This window comes from Lutra lutra, chromosome 16, assembly GCF_902655055.1.
Source record: "Lutra lutra chromosome 16, mLutLut1.2, whole genome shotgun sequence".
Lineage (NCBI taxonomy): Eukaryota > Metazoa > Chordata > Mammalia > Carnivora > Mustelidae > Lutra > Lutra lutra.
The window spans coordinates 22,984,946-23,011,000 of record NC_062293.1 but is presented as its reverse complement, the minus strand read 5'-3'; the positions used below and the strand labels follow the sequence as shown (position 1 = coordinate 23,011,000).

General features: G+C 47.0%; 1 protein-coding gene across 1 annotated transcript; it reads right to left on the bottom strand.

Moving 5' to 3' along the window:
• Positions 1–517: 517 nt before the first annotated feature.
• On the bottom strand, positions 518–25,723 carry CWC25 (CWC25 spliceosome associated protein homolog). The gene is made up of 10 exons (XM_047706660.1): positions 25,451–25,723; positions 22,438–22,610; positions 14,623–14,859; positions 11,318–11,387; positions 10,578–10,705; positions 9,849–9,912; positions 9,009–9,217; positions 8,505–8,603; positions 2,713–2,874; positions 518–1,995 (listed from the first exon to the last, which is right to left on the bottom strand). Exons 1-10 carry the CDS (start codon positions 25,466–25,468, stop codon positions 1,881–1,883), a joined length of 1,275 nt encoding a protein of 424 aa, XP_047562616.1. The 5' UTR covers positions 25,469–25,723; the 3' UTR covers positions 518–1,880.
• Positions 25,724–26,055: the final 332 nt, after the last annotated feature.

Genomic DNA, 26,055 nt, shown 5'->3' with positions numbered 1-26,055 from the left:
GAGGAGGGGCGGGAATGCGAGGAGGGTGGGACGTACCATCCCATCCCGGGGGAGAGAGGAGGAACCCAGCGAGGGGAAAAGGAAGTCCTGCCAGGAAAACCAAGGAACGCCCCCTCGCTCCACCCAAGTGTGGATCTTCCCACTCCCCTGGGCCTGGCGCGGGCTCCACCCACGGGTCACGCCCCTTTCCCCCGGGGCCAATGAGAGCCGCGGGCCGGAGCCCTGGGTTTTATGAATGGGCCCCGCACCCACCCAGCTGCCGATTGGCCTCTTCCCTTCAAAGGGTCGAGTTAAGAGACCTGCGGCACCTTAAGACACCTATCCTGCAGCAGAAAATTGTAGTCGTCTTATTCTCTGGCACACTTCACGACATCTGTGAGTGAACTGCCCACGCTTTGTTATGTAATTCCTCTCGGAAGAAGGATCTCCAAAGATTCGGATCTCCAAAGATTTGACACAAATTGCGGGTCAGTATTGTTCTGTATGGGAATTCGTAAATTCAGTACTCAGCACGTGGTTGTTCTTTAAACAGTTACAAAAATAAATGTAGCCTTTATTACCAAGTAATAAAATAAAAGACATAATTAGCATAGAGAAGCAGGATGAGGTGATTAAATGAATAACAAGTGTGTGTTACTTTCTCTCTGGGGAGAGACTGGGTTTTAAGTATTACAGTGCCTGGCATCTAAGTGCACATATATATAAACCCAAATTCGTTTTAAGCAGAATGAGGAATTAGCAGAAAAAGGAACTAGCCCCGCTAATATGTGGGTCAAGAGGGCCCGAGGAGTTCATGGGTCAAATGAGGGCTTCTGGTAAAAGAATAGAAAAGGGAAAGGAGTAAAGGCAGGAGACTGGTTCCATGAGTTTTGGGGGTTTTTAATACCTGACTAAAAAATAGTAGCAAACTCCTGGAAATATAGAATTATAATAAGATTACTACATGATTAAAAGGAAGCCATGAAATAAAACAGCTTCCATTTTATTTTAAGAGCCAGGGTGGGAGCACACTGGTAATTTGGTCCTAACTCCTAAAATCATTTGACTTCACGGCTGCACTGCCCACATGGGAGCCTGTAAGCAGTGTAACAGGATAGATCCCCTGGATCCTATCTACAAACCCAGGCTCCTCCTAAACTAGCTGGATTCAGAGGGGGAAAAAAGCTGACCTGCATTACTGTATTACTCGGTAACAAGATACAATATGGTTCCATTATATAGTAAAGTCACTTACCAAACCAGATGTTCTCACAAAGCTAACTTTTTAAAAAAGCATGTAAAAATTATACATTTGTACACATACACACTATACTTTTTACAGTTCAAAAGACAGTCCAAATAGTTCAACAGCTCATTTAGTGCTTTTTTGGATTGTGTCCCCTTCCAGATTCTTTGTCTCTCCTTGGCTCTGCCCTAAGCTGACAGCATTCTGTCACATGATCTTCTAAATCAAGAAAGATGTTCATTTATCCCACCAAGCACAGTCTTTCTGGGCAACTCCGGAGAGAGGTTTCTGCAAGGTCTGGTCTACACTGAGGCACACAGTTCTCACAGCGGGGAATAAAGTGGCATAAGAAGTATCATGACCACAGGAAACAGCCTTCCAGAGCAGGGTGAGTGCTCACACCTAAAGTGTCCAGTGCCCACCCATTAAAACCTACCAGGCACTCAGCAAAAGTTACTGAGTGTCCCATAAAGTGCGTTGCACTGGTTCTCAAAGGAAGTAAGCTTTTTCAGGAATCACCGGAAGAGAGTCACTTTGAACAGTGGTGCTTTGACAACTGTGCAAGAAGTCACCTGAACTCTTATAAAGAGAATTTTTAAGGGATCAACAGCCTCCCTGGAAAATTCAGGAAAGCCAGCAAGAGAGGGGATAGCTTTCATCTTTTCATAAAGTTCTTCTCCAGAGCTATTGAGGTTCTCTGTAGAGAGTAGATGTTCCGTTTCACCCTATCCTCCAGGGAGGAGGAAGATGCACTCTCCAGCTTCATGCGGCTAGGAAGACAGGAGAATATCTGTGAGTAACATATTTGTCAAGTGGCCACCTATCTGGCAGACTTAGAAGAAACAGGTTGCCAACCATAAAGCAGATGTAGAAACCTAAGCTCTTTTAAGCTCATATAGGTAACTTTGGAGTGGACTCCAATTGGAACTCAATTTTTTTAAACCAACGTCCAACAGGGAAAAGTTATCTGTTTTGAAAAACCAGGTAAAGCCTCATTGGAAAAAGGCCTCCTGAGCCATGAATTCTTACTTAAATGGAAAGCAAGGAGATTCAATGAAAATACCAATTCACTTCTCCTTCCTTCAAATCAGAAATACCCCACTGTCTAGCTAGATGCTGGGAGTAGTAACAAAGGTGGCCTGGAGGCTGATCTCCCCATTCTCACTGCACAGACACCGAAACACCAGGAACACAATGAATGAATCCACTGCCCAGTTGCCTCCTTGGGACCACAGCCATGAAAGCCATCAGGCACCAAGATGCACTCACTGGGGGCACCTGGATGGCTCAGTGGGTTAAAGCCTCTGCCTTCAGCTCAAGTCATGATCCCAGGGTCCTGGGATCAAGCTGTGCATCAGGCTCTCTGCTCAGTGGGGAGCCTGCTTCCTCCTCTCTCTCTGCCTGCCTCTCTGCCTGCTTGTGATCTCTGTTAAATAAATAAATGAAATCTTAAAAAAAAAAAAAAAAAAAAAAGATGATGCACTCACTGGATAAACTTCCCATCCCTGGAGCCCAGCTTCTCCAGCCTCTGCTCCCGTTCATCATCCTTGGCGTGCCTCTTGAGGATGGTCAGCCTCTCTTCCTCCCGCCACTTGGCATTTTCCATCATCTCTTGACGTTTTCGCTCTAGTTCCTCCGATGAGAGCTTTCTGTTGAACACAAAAACCATCCTATCAGGTCTACTTCTCTCCCAGCAAAAACACCCAAACACTACAGGGACAACAAATTAGGTAGGACCCCAGGCTCTCCACCGCCCTGCTCTCTCTATGGAAATGCTCAACCCAGGGCCACCCTCAGCACGAGTCTCCTTCTTTCCTAATACCTTGGGCAGGTGGTTTCATCCAAATTTCAAAGACTTTCATACTTTCTCTCTCAGTAATCTCTGGAGTGGTATTTCTAAACATAAAATACAAAATATTCCGATTGTTTGCTCAACAACTTATTGAAGAACACAGGACTAAATTAGCCATGTGACTGCTGACATCTACCATCTACCTACTGGAAATGCTTAGAAATCCATGGACATAGCCCAGGAATGCACCACTTTAGGAGTAAGTTAGAATGCAGATGCCAGAAGAATTCAAGTCAATTCAACTTAATCTCAGAGAGATAAGTCTTCTTTCCTGACACTCATGGCAAATGAAGTCAGAGGAAGAAGAGGAGGTGGTGAACCAGCTCAATCATTATTTAATAAGGTCAGAAATTCAAATCCATTGATTGTCAAATGGATGTGATAAGCCCATTTAAAAGATCCCCTTTTAAGAGGAAAAATATTTGGAGTCTCATTAGGGAGTGGAGCTCAATTTTGAGACAGAAACTTAAGACACTAAAATTTAACATTTAGTTGTCTATAGTGAAATGACAATGCTTCATTTAAAAAAAAAAACCATTAAATAAAATATATAAAACCACAAAGAGAATGGGAGAAGAGAGGACATTGGATAAAAGAGGTCTAAAAATTGTTGGAGAGGCGCCTGGGGTGGCTCAGCGGGTTAAAGCCTCTGCCTTTGGCTCAGGTCATGATCTCAGGGTCCTGGGATCGAGCCCCACATCGGGCTCTCTGCTCAGCAAGGAGCCTGCTTCCCCCCCCCACCCCCGCCGCCTGCCTCTCTGCCTACTTGTTTTCTCTCTCTGAAATAAATTTAAAACTCTTAAAAAAAAAAAAAACAACTGTCGGAAGAGGGAAGCAGATGAAGGGGTAGCAACTACTTTTCAGAGATGAAGGAAAACTCAGTCTCTTTAAGTGCCCAATACTAATCAGAAGCAAAATCCAGGAAAGGTTCAGAGACTGCAGGCACCAAGTAGCAGATGGTGGTAAAGTTGAAAACAAAGGGACTGATTTAAAGTCTATATGAGGAGCAATCAAGACACCCTGGGTCCTCATGCCTAACTTGGGGAAGCCAGAGATTGTTCTCCCAAACAATGACAGGAGATCCTCCAGAAAGGAGACCCTTCTGGTAATTTCTGAAGAACTAAGCCAAACAGGAAATCAGGAGTTGCAGGCACATCGGGTACAGCAAAGGAAGCTGGCCGGGCCACCAGGGGTGAAAAGAATGTCTCCCAAAATGCCAGAAGCCAGAGTTAGAGCCATTGGTCAGGGAGCCAGAGGGTTTTTTCCTTCTATAGAAAAAAAAAAAAATTTTTTTTAAGATTTTATTTATTTATTTGACAGAGAGAGAGATCACAAGTAAGCAGAGAGGCAGGCAGAGAGAGAGAGGAGGAAGCAGGCTCCCCGCTGAGCAGAGAGCCCAATGTAGGCTCAATCCCAGGACTCTGTGATCATGACCTGAGCCAAAGACAGACGCTTTAACCCACTGAGCCACCCCAGAGCCCCCCAAAAAATTTTTAGGATGTATTTATTTGAGAGAGAGAGAGAATGCAACAGGGGTAAGGAAAGAAAGAGAGAATCTCCCACAGATCCCTCACTGAGTGTGGAGCCCAACATGAGGCTCGATCCCAAAACCCCATGAGCATAACCAAGAGTCAGGCATTCAACTGAGTCACCCAGGCACCCCCCTTCTATAGAAATTTAATGGTTCTTGGGGGCCTGGGCGGCTCAGTCAGTTAAAGCATATACCTTTAGCTCAGGTCATGATCCCAGGATCCTGGGATGGAGCCTTGTGTCGGGCTCCCTGCTCAGCAGGGCGTCTGTTGCTCCCTCTCCCTCTGCCTGCTGCTCCCCCTGCTTGTGCTCTCTCTTTGTCAAATAAATAAGATGTTTAAAAAAAGAAAAAAGGAGAAGAAATTTATTGGTTCCTGGCAAGAAAACCAAAGATACTGATCTGCGTATCCCCAGCTAAAAACCAGTTCAAACCCAAACTCCCACCAGTAGATAAGTGCTGCCCACACACAATACAGTGATCTCAGCTTTAATTCCTTACTCTTACATATGAATAGACAGTGAAGTATTGCCAAACATTTCAGAAAAGCCTCTCACAGGAAAGAGACCAAAGGAAAAGTAAACGAAAGTATATGTAAATGAACAATAGTACAATGATAAAATGAGAAAGGTTTTTATTTTTTTTTAAGATTTTATTTGTCAGAGAGAGAGAGGGAGAGTGAGCGAGCACAGGCAGACAAAATGGCAGGCAGAGGCAGAGGGAGAAGCAGGCTCCCTGCCGAGCAAGGAGCCCAATGTGGGACTCGATCCCAGGACGCTGGGATCATGACCTGAGTTGAAGGCAGCTGCTTAACCAACTGAGCCACCCAGGCGCCCCAAGAAAGGTTTTTATTTTTTATTTTTATTTATTTTTTAAAGATTTTATTTATTTATTTGACAGGGAAAGTACAAGCAGGGGGAGTGGCAGAGGGAGAGAGGGAAGCAGACACCCCGCTGAGCAGGCAGCCCGGTGTGGGACTTGATCCCTGAACCCTGGGTTTCCAACCTAACCCAAAGGCAGTCCCTTAGCCAACTGAGCCACCCAGGTGCCCGAGAAAGGTTTTTAAAATGGAACAATCAAACATAAAAGAGCTCTTAGACATTAGGGAAGGGGCACCTGGGTGGCTCAGTCCATTGAGTGCCTGCCTGACTCTTGGTTTCAAGTGATCAGCCTGCGGGCTCTGGCTAAGCAGGGAATCTGCTGGAGATTCTCTCCCTCTGACCCCCGCCCCCAAAATAAATAAATTTCTCTAAAATAAGTAAATAAAATATTTCAAAAATTATAAAAGTGCTGTGTTGCCCGTAAAAAAATTTGTAATTTCAAAAGCAATGGAAAATATTAAATGGGAATCCCACAAGACCCCAAAAAAATTTTACAAGAAAAAAATAGTCTTATCCTGTAAAAATTGCTTTTTTTAAAAAAAAGGTCTTATTTAATCATTTTATTTCATTTTATTTATTTGACAGAGAGAGAGATCACAAGTAGGCAGAGAGGCAGGCAGATGTTGGCGGGGGCAGGCTCCCTGCAGAGCTGAGAGCCCGATGCAGGGCTTGATCTCAGGACCCTGAGCCGAAGGCAGAGACTTAAACCACTGAGCCACCCAGGTGCCCCTTTATTTAATCATTTTGAGAGAGCGCTCACAAGCAGGGAGCAGGGCAGAGGGCAAAAGTGAGAACCTCAAGGACTCCCCACTGAGCATGAAGCCCTATCTGGGGCTCAATCCCAGGACTGTGAGACCATGACCTGAGCTGAAATCAAGAGTTGGGACACTTAACCAACTGAGCCACCCCATCAAATTTTGGTGCCCCCAAAACTGCTTTAAATCGAGCACCTTAGCACAAAAGAGAAGCTTCATCTTTTCAGCTGTTTAGAGCTGTTTTCGACCACCAATTAAAAGAAAACATACACACAAAAGAAAACACACGCATTTAAAAATTCTGACAAAATTCCCCATTACAGCCATAATTTTTCTCTTTTTATCTTAATTCACCATCATCTTAATTACATAAAGCAACCTCAACCACCTGGAACACCAAACCAAAATGGACAATGAGATCACAAAATCTATGTACTAAAGTTTCTGTGCTTTTACTGATGGGAGAGAGAGGTCTTGAGGGTTCTAACCCATTTAAATCACAAAATTCGGGGCGCCTGGGTGGCTCAGTGGTTAAATCCTCTGCCTTCAGCTCGGGTCATGATCTCAGGGTCCTGGGACCCAGTCCCGAATCGGGCTCTCTGCTCAGCAGGGAACCTGCCTCCTCCTCCTCTCTCTCTCTCTGCCTGCCTCTCTGCCTACTTGTGATCTGTCAAATAAATTAAAAAAAAAAATCTTAAAAAAAAATAATAAATCACAAAATTCAACACAAATTCTAAGGGGGATAAAAAAGACTGATAAAGTATGACCAACTAAAGTGATGACAGGGGTGCCTGGGTGGCTCAGTGGGTTGAGCCGCTGCCTTCGGCTCAGGTCATGATCCCAGGTCCTGGGTTCGAGCCCCGCATCGGGCTTTCTGCTCAGCAGGGAGCCTGCTTCCTCCTCTCTCTCTGCCTGCCTTTCTGCTTACTTGTGATTTCTGTCAAATAAATAAATAAAATCTTTAAAAAATAAAAATAAAACAAAAATAAAGTGATGACAGATGGCAAAAGGGACAGAACGACAAAGCAGGATCTGAAAAAGCATAGTCACACGCTGACCGAGAGCCTTAAAACACAGAAACAAATACATATGTTCATGAGCATTGATTGGAGGAGCAGAATGACCTCCAGCCCAGCTGAAAAACTGTCACCAGAGAAAGATGAAATTCTACAAAACATACTCTGGTGAGGCAAGGAAACATATAACATATTTTAGAAAGTTGTCAGTCAAGATGAAAACGTTTAAGAAAGTTTCTGTTTCTTAGAAACTTCAGGAATCAGGGGCGCCTGGGTGGCTCAGTCATTAAGCGTCGACCTTTAGCTCAGGTCATGATCCCAAGGTCCTGGGATCGAGCCCTGCATCAGGCTCCCTGCCCAGTGGAAAGCCTGTTTCTCCCTCTCTCATGCTATTCTTTCTCCCCCTGCTTGTGTTCCCTCTCTCGCTGTGTCTCTCTGTCAAATAAATAAATAAATTAAAAAAAAAAAAAGAAAAAGAAACTAAACTTTGGGAATCAGGCAATCAAGAGTTAAAAGGGACTTGTAGAGTCTGCCTCTTTTTTAACATAGTGAATACAAGAGGTGGTGCAGACTCCCAGCTGTCCTCAACATTGGCTGCCTGTTGAAGTCACTGGGGAGCCTTAAAAATACTGATGTCTGCCCCCACCACCCAAGATCATGATGTTATAGGGCTGGGCTGTAGCCAGGTAATGGAACTTTTTTTAAGCTGCCCAGATAATTCTACTGTGTAGCCAACTTGTTTGGGCAGTAAAAGGAAGTTCACAAAAGTTGCCCGGCTCCTCTCGACTTCTATAAAGAGCAAGACCCCTACAGACAGTCTTTCATGGGCAGAGCCAACTCCCCTCAGGTCCCAGGGCCGCAGGGCCCAGGGCCACAGGCCCCTGTTCTGTCTGACCCACTCCACACCCAGCTCCAACACAGAGTCCATCTTAGGGTGTCTGCCCTCAAGGACAGCACCCTGCTTCCCCCTCAGCTGATGCCTCAGGAAAGGAACACTCTCTAGGGAAAAACTTCTCTGTGGAAATCTCTTGTGAGAATCAACACCTTTACAGATGTTCAGAGACAGTCAATTAATTGTTCATCAAGGTAAAACTATTATTTTGTCCTTTCAACTTGCAGGGAAGGAAGGTGGGACAGACTGTTATGACAAGAAGAATAAAAGTAGATTATCCACCTGCCCTGGTTTAAGCCACTCCTAGACTCGGGCCCAAGGAGTCTGCAGTTTAGGTCCGGGCCTCCTGACTCACCTGGTGTATCCAGGGGCGTGCCGCCTTTGGTAGACCTCCTTTTTAGGCGATGGGCTCTTAGTTCGGCCTCTCTCTCTTCTGTTGACCTTAGAGTTGTGCCTGTGACAGACGCACAGAGGGCAGACAGGAGAAAAGCCTTTTCAACACAGGGGCTTTTATCATGTCTCTCAAATAATGGGAGAAAAGCTAACGGTTTTAGAATTATAATCCAAACTGAAGAGAACAGAGGGCAGAAGTAGAAGAAAAGCAAACACATAAAGATCATAAGATTTGATATTAGACTCACTCCAAAGATTCTACATAGATCAATCTGTAGTTCTAGGGGCCTGAGATTTACATTGAGGTGGCTGGTGGCAGGAGGGCAGGGGTGGACAGACACACATTATAAAGGAGATAAAGCAAAGACATTTGGAAAAATTAATGAGCAGACATCAGCAAAAGCAAATACCTGCTGTGACCAGCCCCACATTTATAGGCCATTTCCCAGTGAATTCCCACACTCACGCTTTGCTTGGCCTCGGGGACCGTGACCTTCTGCCTGGGGATCGAGAACTCCTGTCCCGGGCCCCTGCTTCTCGGGCGCTCTTCTTGGCGTGTCTGGGAGGTGAGTGGGAGGAGCTTCTGGACCTGGAATAATTCTTCAACCCGTGCGTTCCCTTTTGCTTGGCCATCGGAGAACTCTGCGCTCCCTGGCTATGGTAGGAGTCCCTGATCTGTAGCATCAAGGAAAGGAAGAGAAGGTATTCATAGAGGCGTCTGTAGCTCCAGAGAAAATGCAGTGAAACAAGGAAATCAATGAGCACTGTGGTTCTGTAAGAAGCCAAGCGGGCGTACTGCGCCCACCACACAGTTACCCCAGAGAAGCACTCGAACTTAGCAAAGTTCTCTGCAGAATCCCCTCAGAGCATGGGTCCCAGCAGCCACCTGCACTGCCTGACTCTTCACCACAGCCCAGGCAGCCGCAAGAGACAGCACGGAGACCGAGACCTAAGGTTAAACCTACTAAAGAGAAGAGGAATCTAGAGGGACGTCCACCTGTCAAAAGCCATCAACCTAGAAGCCTACAATGCCTGCGTTTCGTGGAAATTATCGGCAGAGGGAAAGGCCGAATGCCTAAGGCCCCACTGGTGGTGTAGGGTCTCTGCTCAGAGGACCCTGAGCCCCAGCCAGAGGCTCAGGGATAAGGAATGGGCCAGCTTCCCGGCAGCCCCCACCCTGGCGGCCCAAACTCCCACCTTCCCTTGTAATGTCGGGCGGGCTGCGGGAGATGCTCTGTCCAAACAGGCTCTCAAGCGAACACATTCTACAGCCCGTGGTCACCCCCTGAGATGCTCACAGCCTTACCTGTAAGCCATATCCCGGGGCTCTGGACAGCACAGGGGAAGAATCTGCCACCTTCTTTTGAGATCTAAACGATTCAAACACATAGTCACTGAAGCAGAAAACACCTCAAGGCCCAGTTTCAATCTCACGCTGAAGCGTGCTTCCTGCTCTGGACATGACCTTTCCCGCTGGTGCAGTCGCCCGGCAGCGTGGCTGTCTATGTGCACTGTCTGCTGGAGGACGCATCAGCACAGTCATGTTTTTCCTGTGAAAACCTGTGGGCCTGGCTTTTCAGCCCCAACGCCTGAACACGTTCTCCTCTCGCCTCGTGCTGCTATTCCGGGGACTAAGAGTGAGTCAGCAGTGACAGTGCTCACTGCTCCCACAGAGAAGACACACAGAATGGGCCCAGATGGGCCCATTAATGCATTTAAAAAAAAAAAAAGGAAAGAAAAGAAGGCTACGTAAAATCCACTTCCGTCTTGGAAAAGTCACCAGCCGAAATGAAAGTCACATCTAGGAGGGCTGTGCTGAGACCTACACGATCAGCTCCGAGAGGGCCTTCACCCAGACCTCCAATGGGTGTGGGTGCTAGGTGATGAGTTCTGTGGGCCAGGGGGCCCACATGCGAGTGCTCACCCCTGAAACCCCAGTGCCTGGCAGCTCCCCACACAAAGCACAGTCCGTGACTATCCGGAGAATGAATGAGTCAATGAGTCATGGCGGGGGGGCCTGCCTCCACGTGCTCACCTCCCCCGGCTGCGCTCCTCCTCGCTACTGCAACCATCACTACTGGAGCTTCTGTGCTTATGTTTCTTGTGCTTCTTTTTCTTCTCCTTCTTTTTCTTCTTCTCCTTTTTTTCCAGACTCATCTGCAACTAGAAAATAGGCAAAACATAGGCAAGATCAGGGAGGGCCCTGAGGGGCCTGGTTCACGCCCACACTACCTGACTCTGTACCTCTGGCTTTACGGCGGTCTGAGATGCTAGCAGAGCTTCCTGTCAACAGGAGGAGGGCAAGTGCTAACCCGGCAGTGCACAAGCACCCGCTAGACCCCAGAGCGGAATCTCGGGGGCGGGGCTAAGGATCTCTTTGTAAACCATCCCCAGAGCCCAGGCCTCAAAATTTCCAATTGGTCAGAAGAACTCCAACTCCACTGAAAGCCATCAGGGACTGCAAGATCAATTTTTACATTTTCCTTACCAACTAACCCAAAACAATCACACGGTCCGTCCCGTGAATGATAAATGGGCCCTAGGGGGCTGACATCACTTGATCTCTTGAACACACCGTATGACCAGGATTTCCACAGCATGTCCCATACACCTCATTTCTAAAAAAATGACCTCACATGCTGTTTTTTCCAACCAAGTAACATAAAGGAGGGAATCATTCTGCTTTCCCGCTCATGAAGTGAGAGTGAAATGCGAGAAGTTCTCAGGTTAGGTACCTATAGGATCCTACTAGTGCTTATTTGACGCACTACTTACCAATTCTTTGATTTTCTTCATTTTCACAGGATTATTCAACACCTCTCTTTTTTTCTCCTCCTCCTTCTTCCTAAAAAAAAAAAAAAAAAAAAAAAAAAAAGGAAATGATAAAAAATCATGACTCTCTCTTTTGGCAAGGGGATTAAGTCATTCACTCTACTCTCCACCAAGTCTACACAGCGATCTTTTTTTCCAAATGCACATGGAAAGGCTCTGGGTGGAAAGCTGCATGGTGTTGTGGAAGCCTTCGGGTTTATTCCTCAAACCTACAGAAGGGACTGAATGCTGGGGGGCAAGGCCACACTATGTCCCTGTGGTAGAGAAAAGCATGTGTGGGCTGTTCCTTGGTAGGCTTTATGCTCAGGGCTTCCCAGCTGGTTGAGTAAATAGGGGGGAGGGCATCCTGTGTATCAACAGGCTGCAGCATTTTAATGCCACCTGCACTACTTAGCATGACAACCAGCTGGGAAACAAAGAATAGATTCCTCTTTCAAGAAGTCTTACTCTAGGGGCGCGGGGGCAGCTCAGTCGGTTGAGTGTCCGACTCTTGATCTCAGCTCAGGTTGGGATCTCAGCATCATGAGAGAGTGCCTTGCATCCAGCTCCACACTCAGTGGGGAATCTGCTTGAGATTCTCTCTCTCCCTCTGCCCCTTTCCAACCTCTCTAAATAAAATCAATCTTTAAAAAAGAAAAAAAGGGGGCGCCTGGGTGGCTCAGTGGGTTAAAGCCTCTGCCTTTGGCTTGGGTCTCGGTCCTAGGGTCCTAGGATCCAGCCCCACATTGGGCTCCCTGCTCGGCGGGGGACCTGCTTCCCTTCCTCTCTCTCTGCCTGCCTCTCTGCCTACCTGTAATCTCTGCCTGTCAAATTTAAAAAAAAAAAAAGAAAAAGAAAAAAAAATTCGGGCCCCTGAGTGGCTCAGTAGGTTACATGTCAGCCTTTGGTTCAGGTCATGATCCCAGGGAAACCTGCTTCTCCCTCTGCCTGTCACTCCCCCTGCCTGTGTGCTCTCTCTTTCTGTCAAATAAATAAATAAAATCCTTAAAAAAAAAAGTTCTTACTCTCATTTATTGCTCATGAGGGTAAACTGGTCAGCCTCCATGGAAGATAATTTGGCAACACTTATCACAGACTGTGTGCTCTTTAATCCTATAAATTCTTAAGAATTTGTGGGGCGCCTGGGTGGCTCAGTGGGTTAAAGCCTCTTCCTTCAGCTCAGGTCATGATCCCAGGGTCCTGGGATCGAGCCCTGCATCAGGCTCTCTGCTCAGCAGGGAGCCCGTTTCCCTTTCTCTCTCTGCCTGCCTCTCTGCCTACTTATGATCTCTGTCAATTAAATAAATCAAATCTTAAAAAAAAAAAAAAAAAGAATTTGTTACTGTAAGGATATAATCCAGGAAGGTCTCTACAAAGCTGTCCACATTATAACAATGAAAATTTGGAAACAAGTTAGGGCCCAATAAGAGAATATTAATCAATAAATTATGGTATATCCACACAATGCAGACATAAAAAGAACAGTACTATAAAAGCACAGTTAATGACATAGAAAGATGTCTCCTATATTTAACATGGTGAAAAAAAGGAGTTTATAAAATAATACACATAATATCTGTACATCAATGTTCAGAACAAACATTATTCACAACAGCCAAAAAGGGGGAAAAACCCAAACGTCCATTGACAGATGAAGAGACAAACAGAATCTGTATGACAGAGTATTATTCGGCCTTAAGAAGGGAGGAGGGCGCCTGGGTGGCTCAGTCGGCTGAGTGACTGACTATAGACTTCGGCTCGGGTTGTGGGTTCGGGCTCTTCGTTGGGCTCCCCGCTCAGCAGGGAGTCTGCTTGAGGTTCTCTCTCCCCCTCTGGCCCTGGCCCTGCTCTCCTGCACTCTCTAAAACACATAAAGTCTCAAAAAAAAAAAAAAAGGAGGGGTGGAAGAAATTCTGACACATGCTATAAGGCGGATGAACCTGTGAAGACCTTATGCTGAGCGAATAAGCCAGTCCCACAAAAAGATAATTACTGTGCGATTTCCCTTATGTGAGATTCCTAGAAGAGTCAAGCTCAGAGACACAGGAAGTGGTATGGTGGTTCCCAGGGGCTGGGGGGAGGGGAAACATGGACTTCTTGTTTCATGGGTAAAGAGTTTTCAGTTTTACAAGGTGAAAAACTCCTGAAGATGGTTGGTCCTGATGGCTGCCCAATAGGGTGAATGTACTTATTGCCACTGGGCTGTACACTTACAGGTGGTTAAGACTGTAAACCTGGGTGGCTCAGTTGGTTAAGTGACTGCCTTCGGTTCAGGTCATAATTCTGGAGTCCCAGGTTGGAGTCCCGCATCGGGCGCCCCACTCAGCAGGATGTCTGCTTCTCCCTCTGACCCTCCCCATCTCGTGCTCTCGCTCTCATTCTCTCTCTTTCAGATAAATAAACAAAATCTTAAAAAAAAAAAAACCTGTATATTTTATGTTAGGCATTATGAACCACAATTTAACTAATTAAGAAGCTAACAAAATGGGAGAAAAAATTTGCACATACATACACAGTATCATTACATACATCTATGTGATATTTTTACCATGTAAATACCTTTAAAATTTTTTCAAAATTAGAAATATAAATAAATGACAAATGTTTTTCGATGTTCAACCTTATACACCTGAAATAAAATGCTGCAAATTAAACCAAAAAAATTAAGAGGCACAGCATGAGTTGGCTCCCAAAACGCAACTCTACTTTGATATGTTACATTTTAGAGTTTTAAGGAAGATTCTAAGGTTTCTTCTTTTTTTTTTTTTTTAAAGATTTTTATTTATTTATTTGACAGACGGAGATCACAAGTAGGCAGAGAAGCAGGCAGAGAGAGAGGAGGAAGCAGGCTCCCTGCTGAGCAGAGAGCCCGGTGTGGGGCTCCATCCCACGACTCAGAGGCTTTAACCCACTGAGCCAAAAAAAGGGGCTGGGGAGTTAGAAGGCCTGCTAACCCACCTATCCCACTCTGTACATAGCCCCAAATTCCCAAGAAGCTGCCAGCCTTTCTCACCATGCTTCTAACTCCTATTTTGTTCAAAGGCCAAGGGTAAATGAATAATCTGGTCTGGTCTGGTCCATCTGCCATCTCTTATCACATGGCCTACATAAGAAGCCCTTGATGGAACCTCCTTCCCAACATCAGGGGAACCAAATGGAGACAAAGCCTTTTACAGGGCAGAAAAAGCCAAGAGGAAACCAATTGCAAAGCCAAGCAACTCTGGAAAAAAAAAAAAAAAAGCAAACCCTTCCTAGCCCATCATCAGTACCTGATGATGAAGAGCGGGTCCTCCCGGATTTTGCTGGCCATGTCAAGAAGGGAATTGGCACCGGAAGGGGCAAAAATGGAGCCTGGGAGTAGTCCAGTCTCCGAAGAACAGCCTGCCTCCTTCTCCTCCATCTTCTCAAAAACATACTTGTCAATGGGGCGCCCCAGCAAGTACTCATCGCGGTTCACCATCCCGCCAGGACCCTGATACATCCAGTCCAGTTTTTCCTCTTTTTTCCTGGTTCAAGACAAAAAAACACAATCAAAGGAAATGTCAACTCTTACAGACCTACACATACCACTGAGCACAAGGGACAGAGGACTCCAGCTGGTCGGAGCCGGACCGGCTCTCCAGGTGCCTCACAGGACTACACCCTGAGCTCCATGTGGCGCACGGAAAGACCCGGGGCTGGTCAGTATGGAGCTCACCATTCAGTGGAGATCGTTTTCACACACTTGATGCCATTTCTGTGGAGAAAATTATCCCTCAACCTGGGGTGTGGACATTTGCTCAGGGCTTCTCAAGCCTCCTTTACCCAGCCTGTAGGTTATGCTTTTATTCTGAGGCAAACCGGAAACCATACACAGATTCTGGATCATCTCATTACCTAGAATGATATCAGCGACCGCATACGCAGTTGTGCGGGGTGTGTTTGGCTGTGGGTTGTCACATGGGCACAAGCAGTAATTCTTCACTTGGGAAGATAATGAGAAAAGACCAGAGGTGACTGAATAAGTTAATTATGCTTTCAAGCCAAAAGAGGGGGGGGCCAACTTATGTCCAATGTTTGCCAAACAAATATTGCCCTGAGGTTCTGAGAGAAAAAAGAACGGAAAATCGAACGAACCTCACAACAACAGACAGTAAAGGCTGACTGACTGTGGCTGACTGACTGACAAGTGCCTGTGTGGAAGGGCCGAAACCACACTCACGCTGCAAGAGGCAAAGTAGTTTCATCAAAACAGTATTATCTGTAACATTAACTTCAATGTTTTTTGAATATGGCTTCTTAACAGTTGTGTATTTATTTTCACTTAGGATTCTACAACAACTGTAAGCATAAAGAATGTCTTCCTAAGTTATGTCTTTTGGACATTTTTTCTTTTTTTCTTTTTTTAAATATTTTATTTATTTATTTGACAGAGATCACAAGTAGACAGGCAGAGAGAGAAGGGGAAGCAGGCTCCCAGCTGAGCAGAGAGCCCAATGAGGGGCTCGATCCCAGGACCCTGGGATCATGACCTGAGCCAAAGGCAGAGGCTTTAACCCTCTGAGCCACCAAGGCGCCCCTGGACATTTTTTCTTAAGATTTTATTTATTTGAGAGAGAAAGAGAGAGTGCACATGGGGCAGGGGGTAGGATAGGGGAGGAACAGAGATAGGAGAAGCAGACTCCCCACTGAGCAGGGAGAGCTACATGGGCCTTGATCCCAGGACTCAGAGATCATGACCGGACCTGAAAGACAGACACTAATTGACGGAGCCACCCAGGTGCCCTGGTTTAAAACATTCTTAATAAAAATGTCCAGGGGTGCCTCAGTGGCTCCGTCGGTTAAGTGTCCGACTCTTCATTTTGGCTCAGGTCATGATCTCAGGGTTGTGGGATCAAGCCCTGCATCAGGCTCTGCACTCAGCCGAGAGTCTGCTGGAGACTCTCTCTCTCCCTCCTTCCCTCCTCACACTCACGCTCTCTAAAATAAATAAATAAATAAAATCTTTAAAAAAAAATAGTATTTTAAACCAATAACGGAGGGGCATAACCCTTTAGTTTTTAGTTTGTTGGTTTTTTTTTTTTTTTTTTTTCCCTATTAAAACGATCGGTTTGAAAAACACTATAGAATTAAGAACTGATTGTGGGCCACTGCTGTCGGGCTCCACCCAGCTGTGTGGCCTCATTCACATCACTGGAGTCAAGATGGAGGAGTAGAGCGAGGGCCATGCCCTGTGGGGGGTCTTGATGATGAGTATCATAGATACTGGTGTCTTTCAGGCAATTAAAGGTTCTCACCATTCTCCAGGTGGAATAAACCAGAGACTTCAAGGGAGTTTGAGAGCTATTAAAATCAGGCCTCCACAGCTGGGCAGTAGCTTTACAGTTGAGGGAGGTCTGTTTTCCACCACTAACTGTTGAAGGGTTCAAGTGAGGGGCAAGAAGATCTCTAGAACTCCATCACAGGTGCTGCCTTAACAGGAGCCACACTGGCAGCAAGAAATGGACCAGAGGCCATGGCTGTTGGGTCAGCTGTGATGGGAGCTCCAAGGTTTAACTGGAGGAGCTGGTATCTGGTGGACAAGACTTGCCTTTGTGCAGTTTCCCAGGGGTCCTCAGTCTGCTGAAGACTTCTCCCCCAGCTGCCTTCAACCCAGTTACCATCCTCACCATTGGAGACTATGGACAATGCCAACAGGACTTCTTTCCCAGGATTTCTGGAACAGGATAGGTTGTAGTTCAAGAAGGATTTGGGAAGACCAAGGCATCAGAAGAGTGCATGGCACAAAGTTAAGTACTAAATCAGCACTATCTGGTCCTTCTATTAGCTGTGTAGGTGTTTCTCTCTCCTACCAGGTTTCCTTAAACTCCTAGGTAACTGGGACCATAGTGTACTCACCTATGAATCCCAGACAACTGCCTAATGATCGTGTGTTCCATGTGTGCTGACTTAGGGTCAACGGATCTTGAGCGGGGCGGTCCTTTTTGAGAAAGGAAAGGAGGTCTTGGGGATTGGGCCAGAGGAACTTTCAAAGGACATGTCAAAGACGATCAGAAGGACCATGCCTATGCATGCCTGCCACTAACAGGGATGGGGAAGCTGAGGAAAGAAGATGCATGTATCCATTTGTAAACATTTACTCTGCTACGTCCAAGGAGCCAGACAGATGAGGAAGGGCAGAGGATGACAAAGATTCAGGCAGCCAAGTCGCTCATAAGCTTCTGGATGAGGCACAGACGTCTGCGCATTGCCAAGCGGTGCTGACGAGAGCTAAGCATGTCCTAAGGGGACTCAGAGAGTCATCACATGAAGGTGACAAGCGGCACTGCAGGAATGAAGACAATGTGACAGAGCATAAAAGGAAAGGAGCAGCTAGGAGATGAGGGAGAAGCTAAGTAAGTGAAGGAAAGAGAGGACCTGACTGGAAGACGTAGAAGGATGATCTACCTGTAGGCCAGGGAGCAAAGACGTCTCTGGGGAAGGCTAACTGGGTCAAATATAGAGGAAAGGATATTAAAAAATGAAGACAGGGGTGCCTGGGAGGCTCAGTAGGTTGAGCGTCTGACTTTTGATTTCAGCTCAGGTCCTGATCTCAGGGCTGTGGGATCAAGCCCCGAGTCAGGCTTCACGCTGGAGTCTGCTTGAGATTCTCTCCCTCTGCCCCTCCCCTCACTCATGCACGTGCACTCTCTCTCTTAAACAGAGAAATAAATAAATGTATACATACATACATACATAGAATCAATCTTACAAACAACCAAAAACAAAAACAAAAACCAAAGACAGATAATTTTATAAAGTAGTATTTTCATGGCTCTGTTGAGTCTTGAAGGGACCCAACAAGTACCAGTCCTACTCAGGCCCTCTAGTAAGAGAACACACTGAATTGCCGAGCTCCAGGGCCACAGGACTTGGTCTGGTTCCACCACTACCCAGCTGGGTAACTACTTCTGTGCATGCAAGTTACTTTCCTATCCCATGTCTAAAATAGAGCTAGTAACCACCATCTCTCACTGTTAACTCTGAGATTTTTTTTTTTATTTTTATTTTTAAATATTTTTTAAAAATTTATTTATTTGGGGCGCCTGGGTGGCTCAGTGGGTTAAAGCGTCTGCCTTTGGCTCGGGTCATGATCTCAGGGTCCTGGGATCAAGCCCCGCATTGGGCTCTCTGCTCGGCGGGGAGCCTGCTTCCTCCTCTCTCTCTGCCTGCTTCTCTGCCTACTTGTGATCTCTGTCAAATAAATAAATAAAATCTTTTTTTTTTTTTAAGATTTTTTTTTTTAGGGGCGCCTGGGTGGCTCAGTGGGTTAAGCCTCTGCCTTCGGCTCGGGTCATGATCTCAGGGTCCTGGGATCGAGCCCCGCATTGGGCTCTCTGCTCGGCGGGGAGCCTGCTTCCTCCTCTCTCTCTGCCTGCCTCTCTGCCTGCTTGTGATCTCTCTCTGTCAAATAAATAAATAAAATCTTTAAAAAAAAAAAAAAGATTTTTTTTTTTAGATTTTTTATTTTTATTTATTTATTTTTTTTTATTTGACAGACAGAGATCACAAGTAGGCAGAGACGCAGGCAGAGAAAGAGGAGGAAGCAGACTCCCCGCCGAGCAGAAAGCCCATGCGGGGCTCGATCCCAGAACCCTGGGATCATGACCCGAGCCGAAGGCAGAGGCTTTAACCCACTGAGCCACCCAGGCGCCCCTTTTATTTCTTTATTTAACAGAGAGATCACAAGTAGGCAGAGAGGCAGGCAGAGAGAGAGGGGGAAACAGGCTCCCTGCTGAGCAGAGAGCCCAATGTGGGGCTCGATCCCAGGACCCTGAGATCATGACCTGAGCCGAAGGCAGAGGCTTAACCCACTGAGCCACCCAGGCGCCCCTAAATAAATGAAATCTTTAAAAAAAAAATTTATTTATTTGACAGAGAGAGAGATCACAAGTAGACAGAGAGGCAGGCAGAGAGAGGGGGGAAGCAGGCCCCCTGCTGAGCAGAGAGCCTGACACAGGCCTCAATCCCAGGACCCCAAGATCATGACCTGAACCGAAGGCAGAGGTTCTAACCCACTGAGCCACCCAGGCGCCCTTAATTTTTATTTTTACAGATTTTATTTATTTGACAGAGAGAGAGCACAGCAGGAGGAGTAGCAGAAGGAGAGGGAGAAGCAGGCTCACAGAGCAGGGAGCCTGATGCAGGACTTGATTCCAGGATCCTGGGATCATGACCTGAGCTAAAGGCAGAGACACTCAATGACTGAGCCACTTGGGCATCCCAACTCTGAGTTTTTAGATGAGAAGATACTTGGGGGGAAAGCCACGTAAAATCAAAATGATCTTGGGGTGTCTGGGTGGCACAGTCAGTTGAGCAAACGACTCTTGGTTTTGGCTCAGATCATGATCTCCAGGTCCTGGGATCAAGCCCCACATTGGGCTCCAGGCTCAGCGTGGAGTCTGCTTGAGATATTCTTTCTCTCTCTCTCCCCCCGCCCCCTGCCCCTACCACTCATGCTCTCTCTCTCTCAAATAAATAAATCAAATCTTAGGGGGAAAAAAAAGGCAAGATGATCTATAGAATTTTTATTGTTGCTATCATTAAAGATATGGACCCGGTTCTCAATGGAGGCTGCCCATTAGGATCACCGAGAGCTCTTAAAAGATACAGATGTCCTTGCCTTCTGTACCCCCTGCTATTCTTTTTTTTTTTTTTAATTTTATTTATTTATTTGACAGAGAGAGATCACAAGCAGGCAGAGAGGCAGGCAGAGAGAAAGGAGGAAGCAGGCTCCCTGCTGAGCAGAGAGCCCTATGTGGGGCTCGATCCCAGGACCCTGAGATCATGACCTGAGCCGAAGGCAGCGGCTTAATCCACTGAGCCACCCAGGCGCGCCACCCCCCCCACCCCGCTATTCTTAGGGAACCACTCCAGTCTTTAATCTTCCAAGAACATTCTAAACTGCAAAGGTTGAGAAACACTGGTATAGACCACAGTCTAGAACATGTAATTTTCTAGCATTTCAGTAAATACAAAAGCAACACTCTATTGCGAAGAGCAATTTGGACAACCAGGATAATAGGTGTACTGAGGTTTCTATTTGTTCCGAGTGATGCGTTATAAACATAGAAAAGATGATCTAACCCATGAAAGTGAATCATTACATAGTAAAAGGATTCTACTGGCATTTTATAGGATAAATTAAAAGCATCCCACTGTGCAAAGACCTATACAAGCATGAGACAGACAAGCAGATGATTAAAGACATCTGCAAGTAAATACCCAAAAAAAAGGACATCCAGGCTGACCTTTGTGTTTTATGTTGGAGGGTATGTGAGGGAGCCAAAAAAAAAAAAAAAAAAAAATCAAGAGAATATAAAATCAACTTCCGGTGCCTGGGTGGCTCAGTCATTAAGCGTCTGCCTTCAGCTCAGGTCATGATCCCAGCATCCTGGGATCGAGCCTCACATTGGGCTCCCCACCCAGCGGGAAGCCTGCTTGTCCCTCTCCCACTCCCTTCTCGCTGTGTCTCTCTCTGTCAAATAAATAAGTAAAATATTTTAAAAAATAAAATAAACTTCCTCCCTATTCACAACAGATAAGCAGGCCTAAGGGTCAGCAAAGGATAAATGTTTAACTCTCAGCTCTGAAGCTGTTTGTCTATAGTCCTACCTCATTAACTAGAATCTGCAAAGCCCACATTTCTGATACATCAGGCATGCTGTGTAATATCAGGCAAATATAAATAAACAAATATAGATATAAATAAATAAAATATTTTAAAAAATAAAAATCCTAAAACTATTTTTTTTTGTTATTTTTTTTTTAAAGATTTTATTTATTTATTTGACAGAGATCTCAAGTAGGTGGAGAGGCAGGCAGAGAGAGAGAGGAGGAAGCAGGCTCCCCATTGAGCAGAAAGCCTGATGCGGGGCTCGATCCCAGGACCCTGAGATCATGACCCGAGCCAAAGGCAGAGGCTTAACCCACTGAGCCACCCAGGCGCTCCAATCCTAAAACTATTTTAAAACATTCCAAGTTTCACACTTGAGTCAGAGTAGCCTTCTCCCCAATCCGGTGTCCTGAAAGAATGTGACTGTCACCATGCCTAAGTTCCATAATGTCACTTCCATGTGTAAGTTGCACATACACACACCACCCTGAATGCCACCGATTCTCCTGTCTTTAAGTATTAAGGAAAAGCCCTAGATGCCCAATGGGGACAGTATGTCACACACCACCCAGGAGACTTACCCACAAGGACATGAACAAAGAGAAGGATAGTATCGATTACTTTGATTTTAGTGTGTGTATTGTCTTCACTAAATTTAAGAATGCACTGTATGGGGCACTTGGGCGACTCGGTCAGTTAAGTGTCTGCCTTCGGCTCAGGTCATGATCCCAGGGTCCTGGGATGAAGCCCTATGTCAGGCTCCCTATTGACCAGGGATCTTCCTTCTCCCTCTCCCCCAACTTGTGTGCTCTCTCTCTCTCTGTAAAATAAATTAATAAAATCTTTTTTTAAAAACGCACTATATATACATTTTATACTTTTCATCTTTCTCAGAATACATCTGCTACCACCTTATTGTAGGAGATGGACAGGATGACAGTCCCCTGCTGCCCCTAGCCTATATTCTACATGAGGAAACTGAAGTACGGTGAAATGGAGTGGGACTGTCCACTGTCACACAACTTTTCCTGACAGACACGATGCACCAGCTTCCACGAGGCCTCACTATCCCCCTCCCGTGAGTCCATGAACAAACAGAAGCAGGACTGAGGCAGAGGCACACTCGGAGAGGTAGGGTGAAAGCAATCGTCCTCAGGCCTGCTTATTAAGTACCAGGCATGTGCCAGGCCTACACTAAGCCCTTTCCAACGCTCTCTCATCTGTTTCCCCCACAAATCTTGAGAATCAGGTACTCTCGCTCCGCTGGTTCCTCTGAGATAACTGAGCCCCCAAACTTGCTCCCAGGGGACACAGTTAGGCTAATACACGCAAAGCCAGCCTGAGGTCGGGCTGACTCCAAAACCCAAGCTCCCAGCCAGCAGCTCTAAGCAAGCGGGTGCAGGCCAGCCTCAGCCCTGCCGCCCCACTGCGGCCTCAGCCTCTCACTCACTTGACAGCCCCGACGTCCTCAGCGTAGCGCTGCATCTCCTCCCGGGCCCGCTCCTCCCGCAGCTCCCGCTGCAGCTCCTCGATCTTCTTCCGCTCAGCCTCATGCTTCTGCTCGGCCTTCCACACCTTCTCCACATTGCGGAGGGTCTGTGGGTGCCAGCTCTTCTTCAGATTCTGTGGTGGACGAAATGGGGGAGAAAACAACACAGGCGGTGGGTGTGTGGGTGGGTATGCCCCCCCCATTCCCTGCTCATGCCCAAGCACACATCTAAGGGCAAGATGTCCTGCACAATGGCAAGGTTGACACCCAATAATCTCACACATCTGGGGGAGGTTTGTTCAAGTATATAAAGCTTCAAGATAGGGGCTCCTGGGTGGCTCAGTCATTAAGCGTCTGCCTACAGCTCAGGTCATGATCCCAGGGTCCTGCGATCAAGGCCCACGCTGGGCTCCCTGCTCGGCGAGGGGCCCACTTCTCCTTCTCCCACTCCCCCTGCTTGTGTTCCCTCTCTCACTTATCTCTCTAAGTCAAATAAATAAAATCTTTTAAAAAAAAATAAAGCTTCAGGATAGAACAGGCCTTTTCTGGATTCCCTTTGAACACTTTCAGCTTGAAATGCTTATGGATCAGACTTCCACTGGCCATGCCTGAAATAAGGGGCGGTGATAACAGGGGGAATGGGCAGAGAGGTGGGAAGGTAAACTCTGAAAGGCAACAGAACTCTAGTGCGTTTGGCAGGAGACGTTCATTTTTATGAACACATCTTCTGCTCCTTGAGTCCAGTTAGCCGGCCTTCACCTTATGTGGTTTACATCCCCATCAAGTACCTCTTTCAACCTCCCTTCCCAGGAATCTCCCCTCAGTTCCAATCTCCCCTTCACAGGGCACCCTGAAGCACCTCAAGAATGCTTCTCCTCTCCCCTCTCCCCATAAGCCACTGTTCTGGTTCAGCTGCCAACCAGGGAAGGTTTCCTGGAAGAAGTGACATCTCATGATAATTACGATTTAGCCCAGTGATGTAGGAAGCAGGGATGAGCAGGGGTAGGTTTCCAGAGAGAAGAGCACACACAACTACAGGCCCAGTGGTGAGAAAGAACATAGCACAAGTGATTCTGTGGGGCTAAAGAAGGCATGCAAGCTGGTGAGGAGGGGAGTCCAAGATGAAGCCAACTAAGCCAACTAAGAAAGAAACAGACTAAGAGCCTTATAAAGCATGTTAAGGGAGTGGGCTTTATCCTGTGGACAGTAAGAAACACTAAACAGTCATATGCAGGTGACAGGCATGACTAGCTATCGTGTTTAGAATGCACTGGAGAGGGGCGCCTGGGTGGCCCAGTCAGTTAAGCATCTGCCTTTGGCTCAGGTCATGATCCCAGGGTCCTGGGATCGAGTCCTACATCAGGCTCCTTGCTCAGCAGAGAGCATGCTTCTCCCTTTTCCTCTGCCACTCCCCCTGCTTGTGCTCTCTCTCTCTCTCTCTCTGACAAATAAATAAATAAAATCTTTAAGAGAAAAAAACAAAACAAAACAGTATGCACTGGAGAGGGCAGAGACTGAGGACCAGGAGACCAGTTAAGAGGCCTGAATGAGAAAACCTATACAAAGTTCCTGGGGTATAAAAGGTATTCAGGCAAAGAGGGCTGGCCTGCCTTTCTTTTCCACCTTGTCCTTCTTTTCCCTTCATCAGGTTGCTCAGTCCACTATCCCTCCCCGTCTCTGGCCTTGTCCTACTGGTCTCCCTCTCCCTCCTTCAACACAGGTGATTTTGCCCCCCAGGAAACATTTGGCAGTGTTCAGAGAGATTTTTGGTTGTCCCAAATGAAGGAGAAAGGTGCTAGTGGCATCCGGTGGCTAGTGGCCAAGGAAGCTGCTAAACATCCTACAACGTGCAGGACCCCCACCCACCCACCACCCAAAAGCAGAACAAAGAGTTATCCAACCCAAAATGTCAACAGCACCAAGGCTGAGAAACCCTGAACTAGAGCTTTCCTGTCCCTGACTGCCATTACCTGAAGAATACACTAAACTGGGGCACCTGGGTGGCTCAGTCAGTTAAGCGTCTGCCTTTGGCTCAGGTCATGATCTCAGGGTCCTGGGATAGAGTTTTCGAACTCCCTACTGGGTGGGGGGGTCTGCTTCCCCCTTTCCCTTTGCCCCACCTCTACTCGTGCTCACTCAATCTCTTTTTCTCTCTCTCTCATAAATAAATAAATAAAAAGAATACACTAAGCTGTATGAATCCTGGAGTCTTGGAAAGCATTCTAATCAACAACACCTGACAAATTCCAATACAGATCCTGGACAGGTGGCAAAATCTGTTTGCTGATTCAGTCAGCAACACTTTAAAGGGGTTAGCGTTTTTCTGATCTTGCACCATGCTCTTGTGGCTCCTTTGCCCTATCTGGAGCTCAGCACCCTACAGATGAACTATACAGTTCAAGAGAAATTCCCACGTAACTTATATTAAGTGCAATAATTCAGAATACAGCTCTGTCACTACAGATCAGAATATAGCACTGAAGGAGGAGTGGAAGCCAAAGACGTGGATGTGAAAAGATAACTTCAGGTTTAAAATAGATATGGCTCAGGGGCGAAGACAACGGGGTAAGACCACTTCTACTACAGCCCAAAACATGACTAAACTCCCAGCTGAGGAAGAGAGAAGTGCCCAAGACAAGATATACAAAATAAAGCCCGCGTGACTTGTTATCTGCCTCCTTTCAGAGGCATGGTTCCACCACCACCACCCACTCCCGGGCCTTCCTAGAATTTCCAGCCGGGAAAGGCCCCAGCAACAAACACATAAACACCAGTCGCCACGGTTGGTTTCCAGGTCCCTGCCTGGCCCCTCCGTGACCCCAGAGATCGGTCCCCTCTCCGAGGCTACAGCTCCCTTCGTACGAAAGCACGGCCGTGTAGCCATGGTCACCCACTTCCACACCCTCCAATTTCCGTCCCCAATCCGGGTCGGTCCCCGGTTCCGTCCTCCCCCGCCCAGGTCTCCCTCACTTACCAGATCTCCGCCCCCCATGACAGCGGAGAAGTTTCGTCTCTACGCGGACCTGCAGGGCTCAGGAGGGATCGAGAGGAAACGCAGAGAAACAGCTCAGCTGCGACCTGGCTACCGCTTTTACTGCCCGATCCAGAGCCCACTTCCGGGAGGGCGTCCTATTACTGCGTCGGAGTCGCAGGACGATGACGTTCAGCACTTTGTCGCGCAGTGCGGTGTTAGCGTCACGGGCAGTCTCACAGCGTGGGGCCCAGATCTCGCGGCGCCTGCCGGTTTTGGCCACCTCTGTTGGCACCTCACCGGGTTTCCGGAACGCTGTGTTGAAACCGCGCTGCTCGGGCCACTTAGAGTCGGCTGGGGCCCCGCCCCGCCGGCCTGTTGCCATGGCAGCGCGCCACGGCATTCACCCCGCACCCGCTAGGCGCCACTGCCAATTTGCCTAGTTCGTCTCCACCCAGCCCTTCCCGCCCACACCGGCCTGTAAGAAACGCTTTTCAAACCCACACTCCTCTGCCAGCTCCACTCAGCGTCCGCTCTTACTCCCAGCCTTATCGAGGGAAGTAGAAAGCGTCCCGCAGAAATTCCATCGGCGTCCCGGCACCAAACCT

Coding starts and splice junctions, on each gene's coding strand:
- CWC25 (XM_047706660.1), bottom strand. Junction 11,388..14,622: donor GACCCGCTCTTCATCATCAG/GTACTGATGATG, acceptor TTTTTTTTTTAG/GAAGAAGGAGGAGGAGAAAA. Junction 9,218..9,848: donor CCCCGGGATATGGCTTACAG/GTAAGGCTGTGA, acceptor TTGATGCTACAG/ATCAGGGACTCCTACCATAG.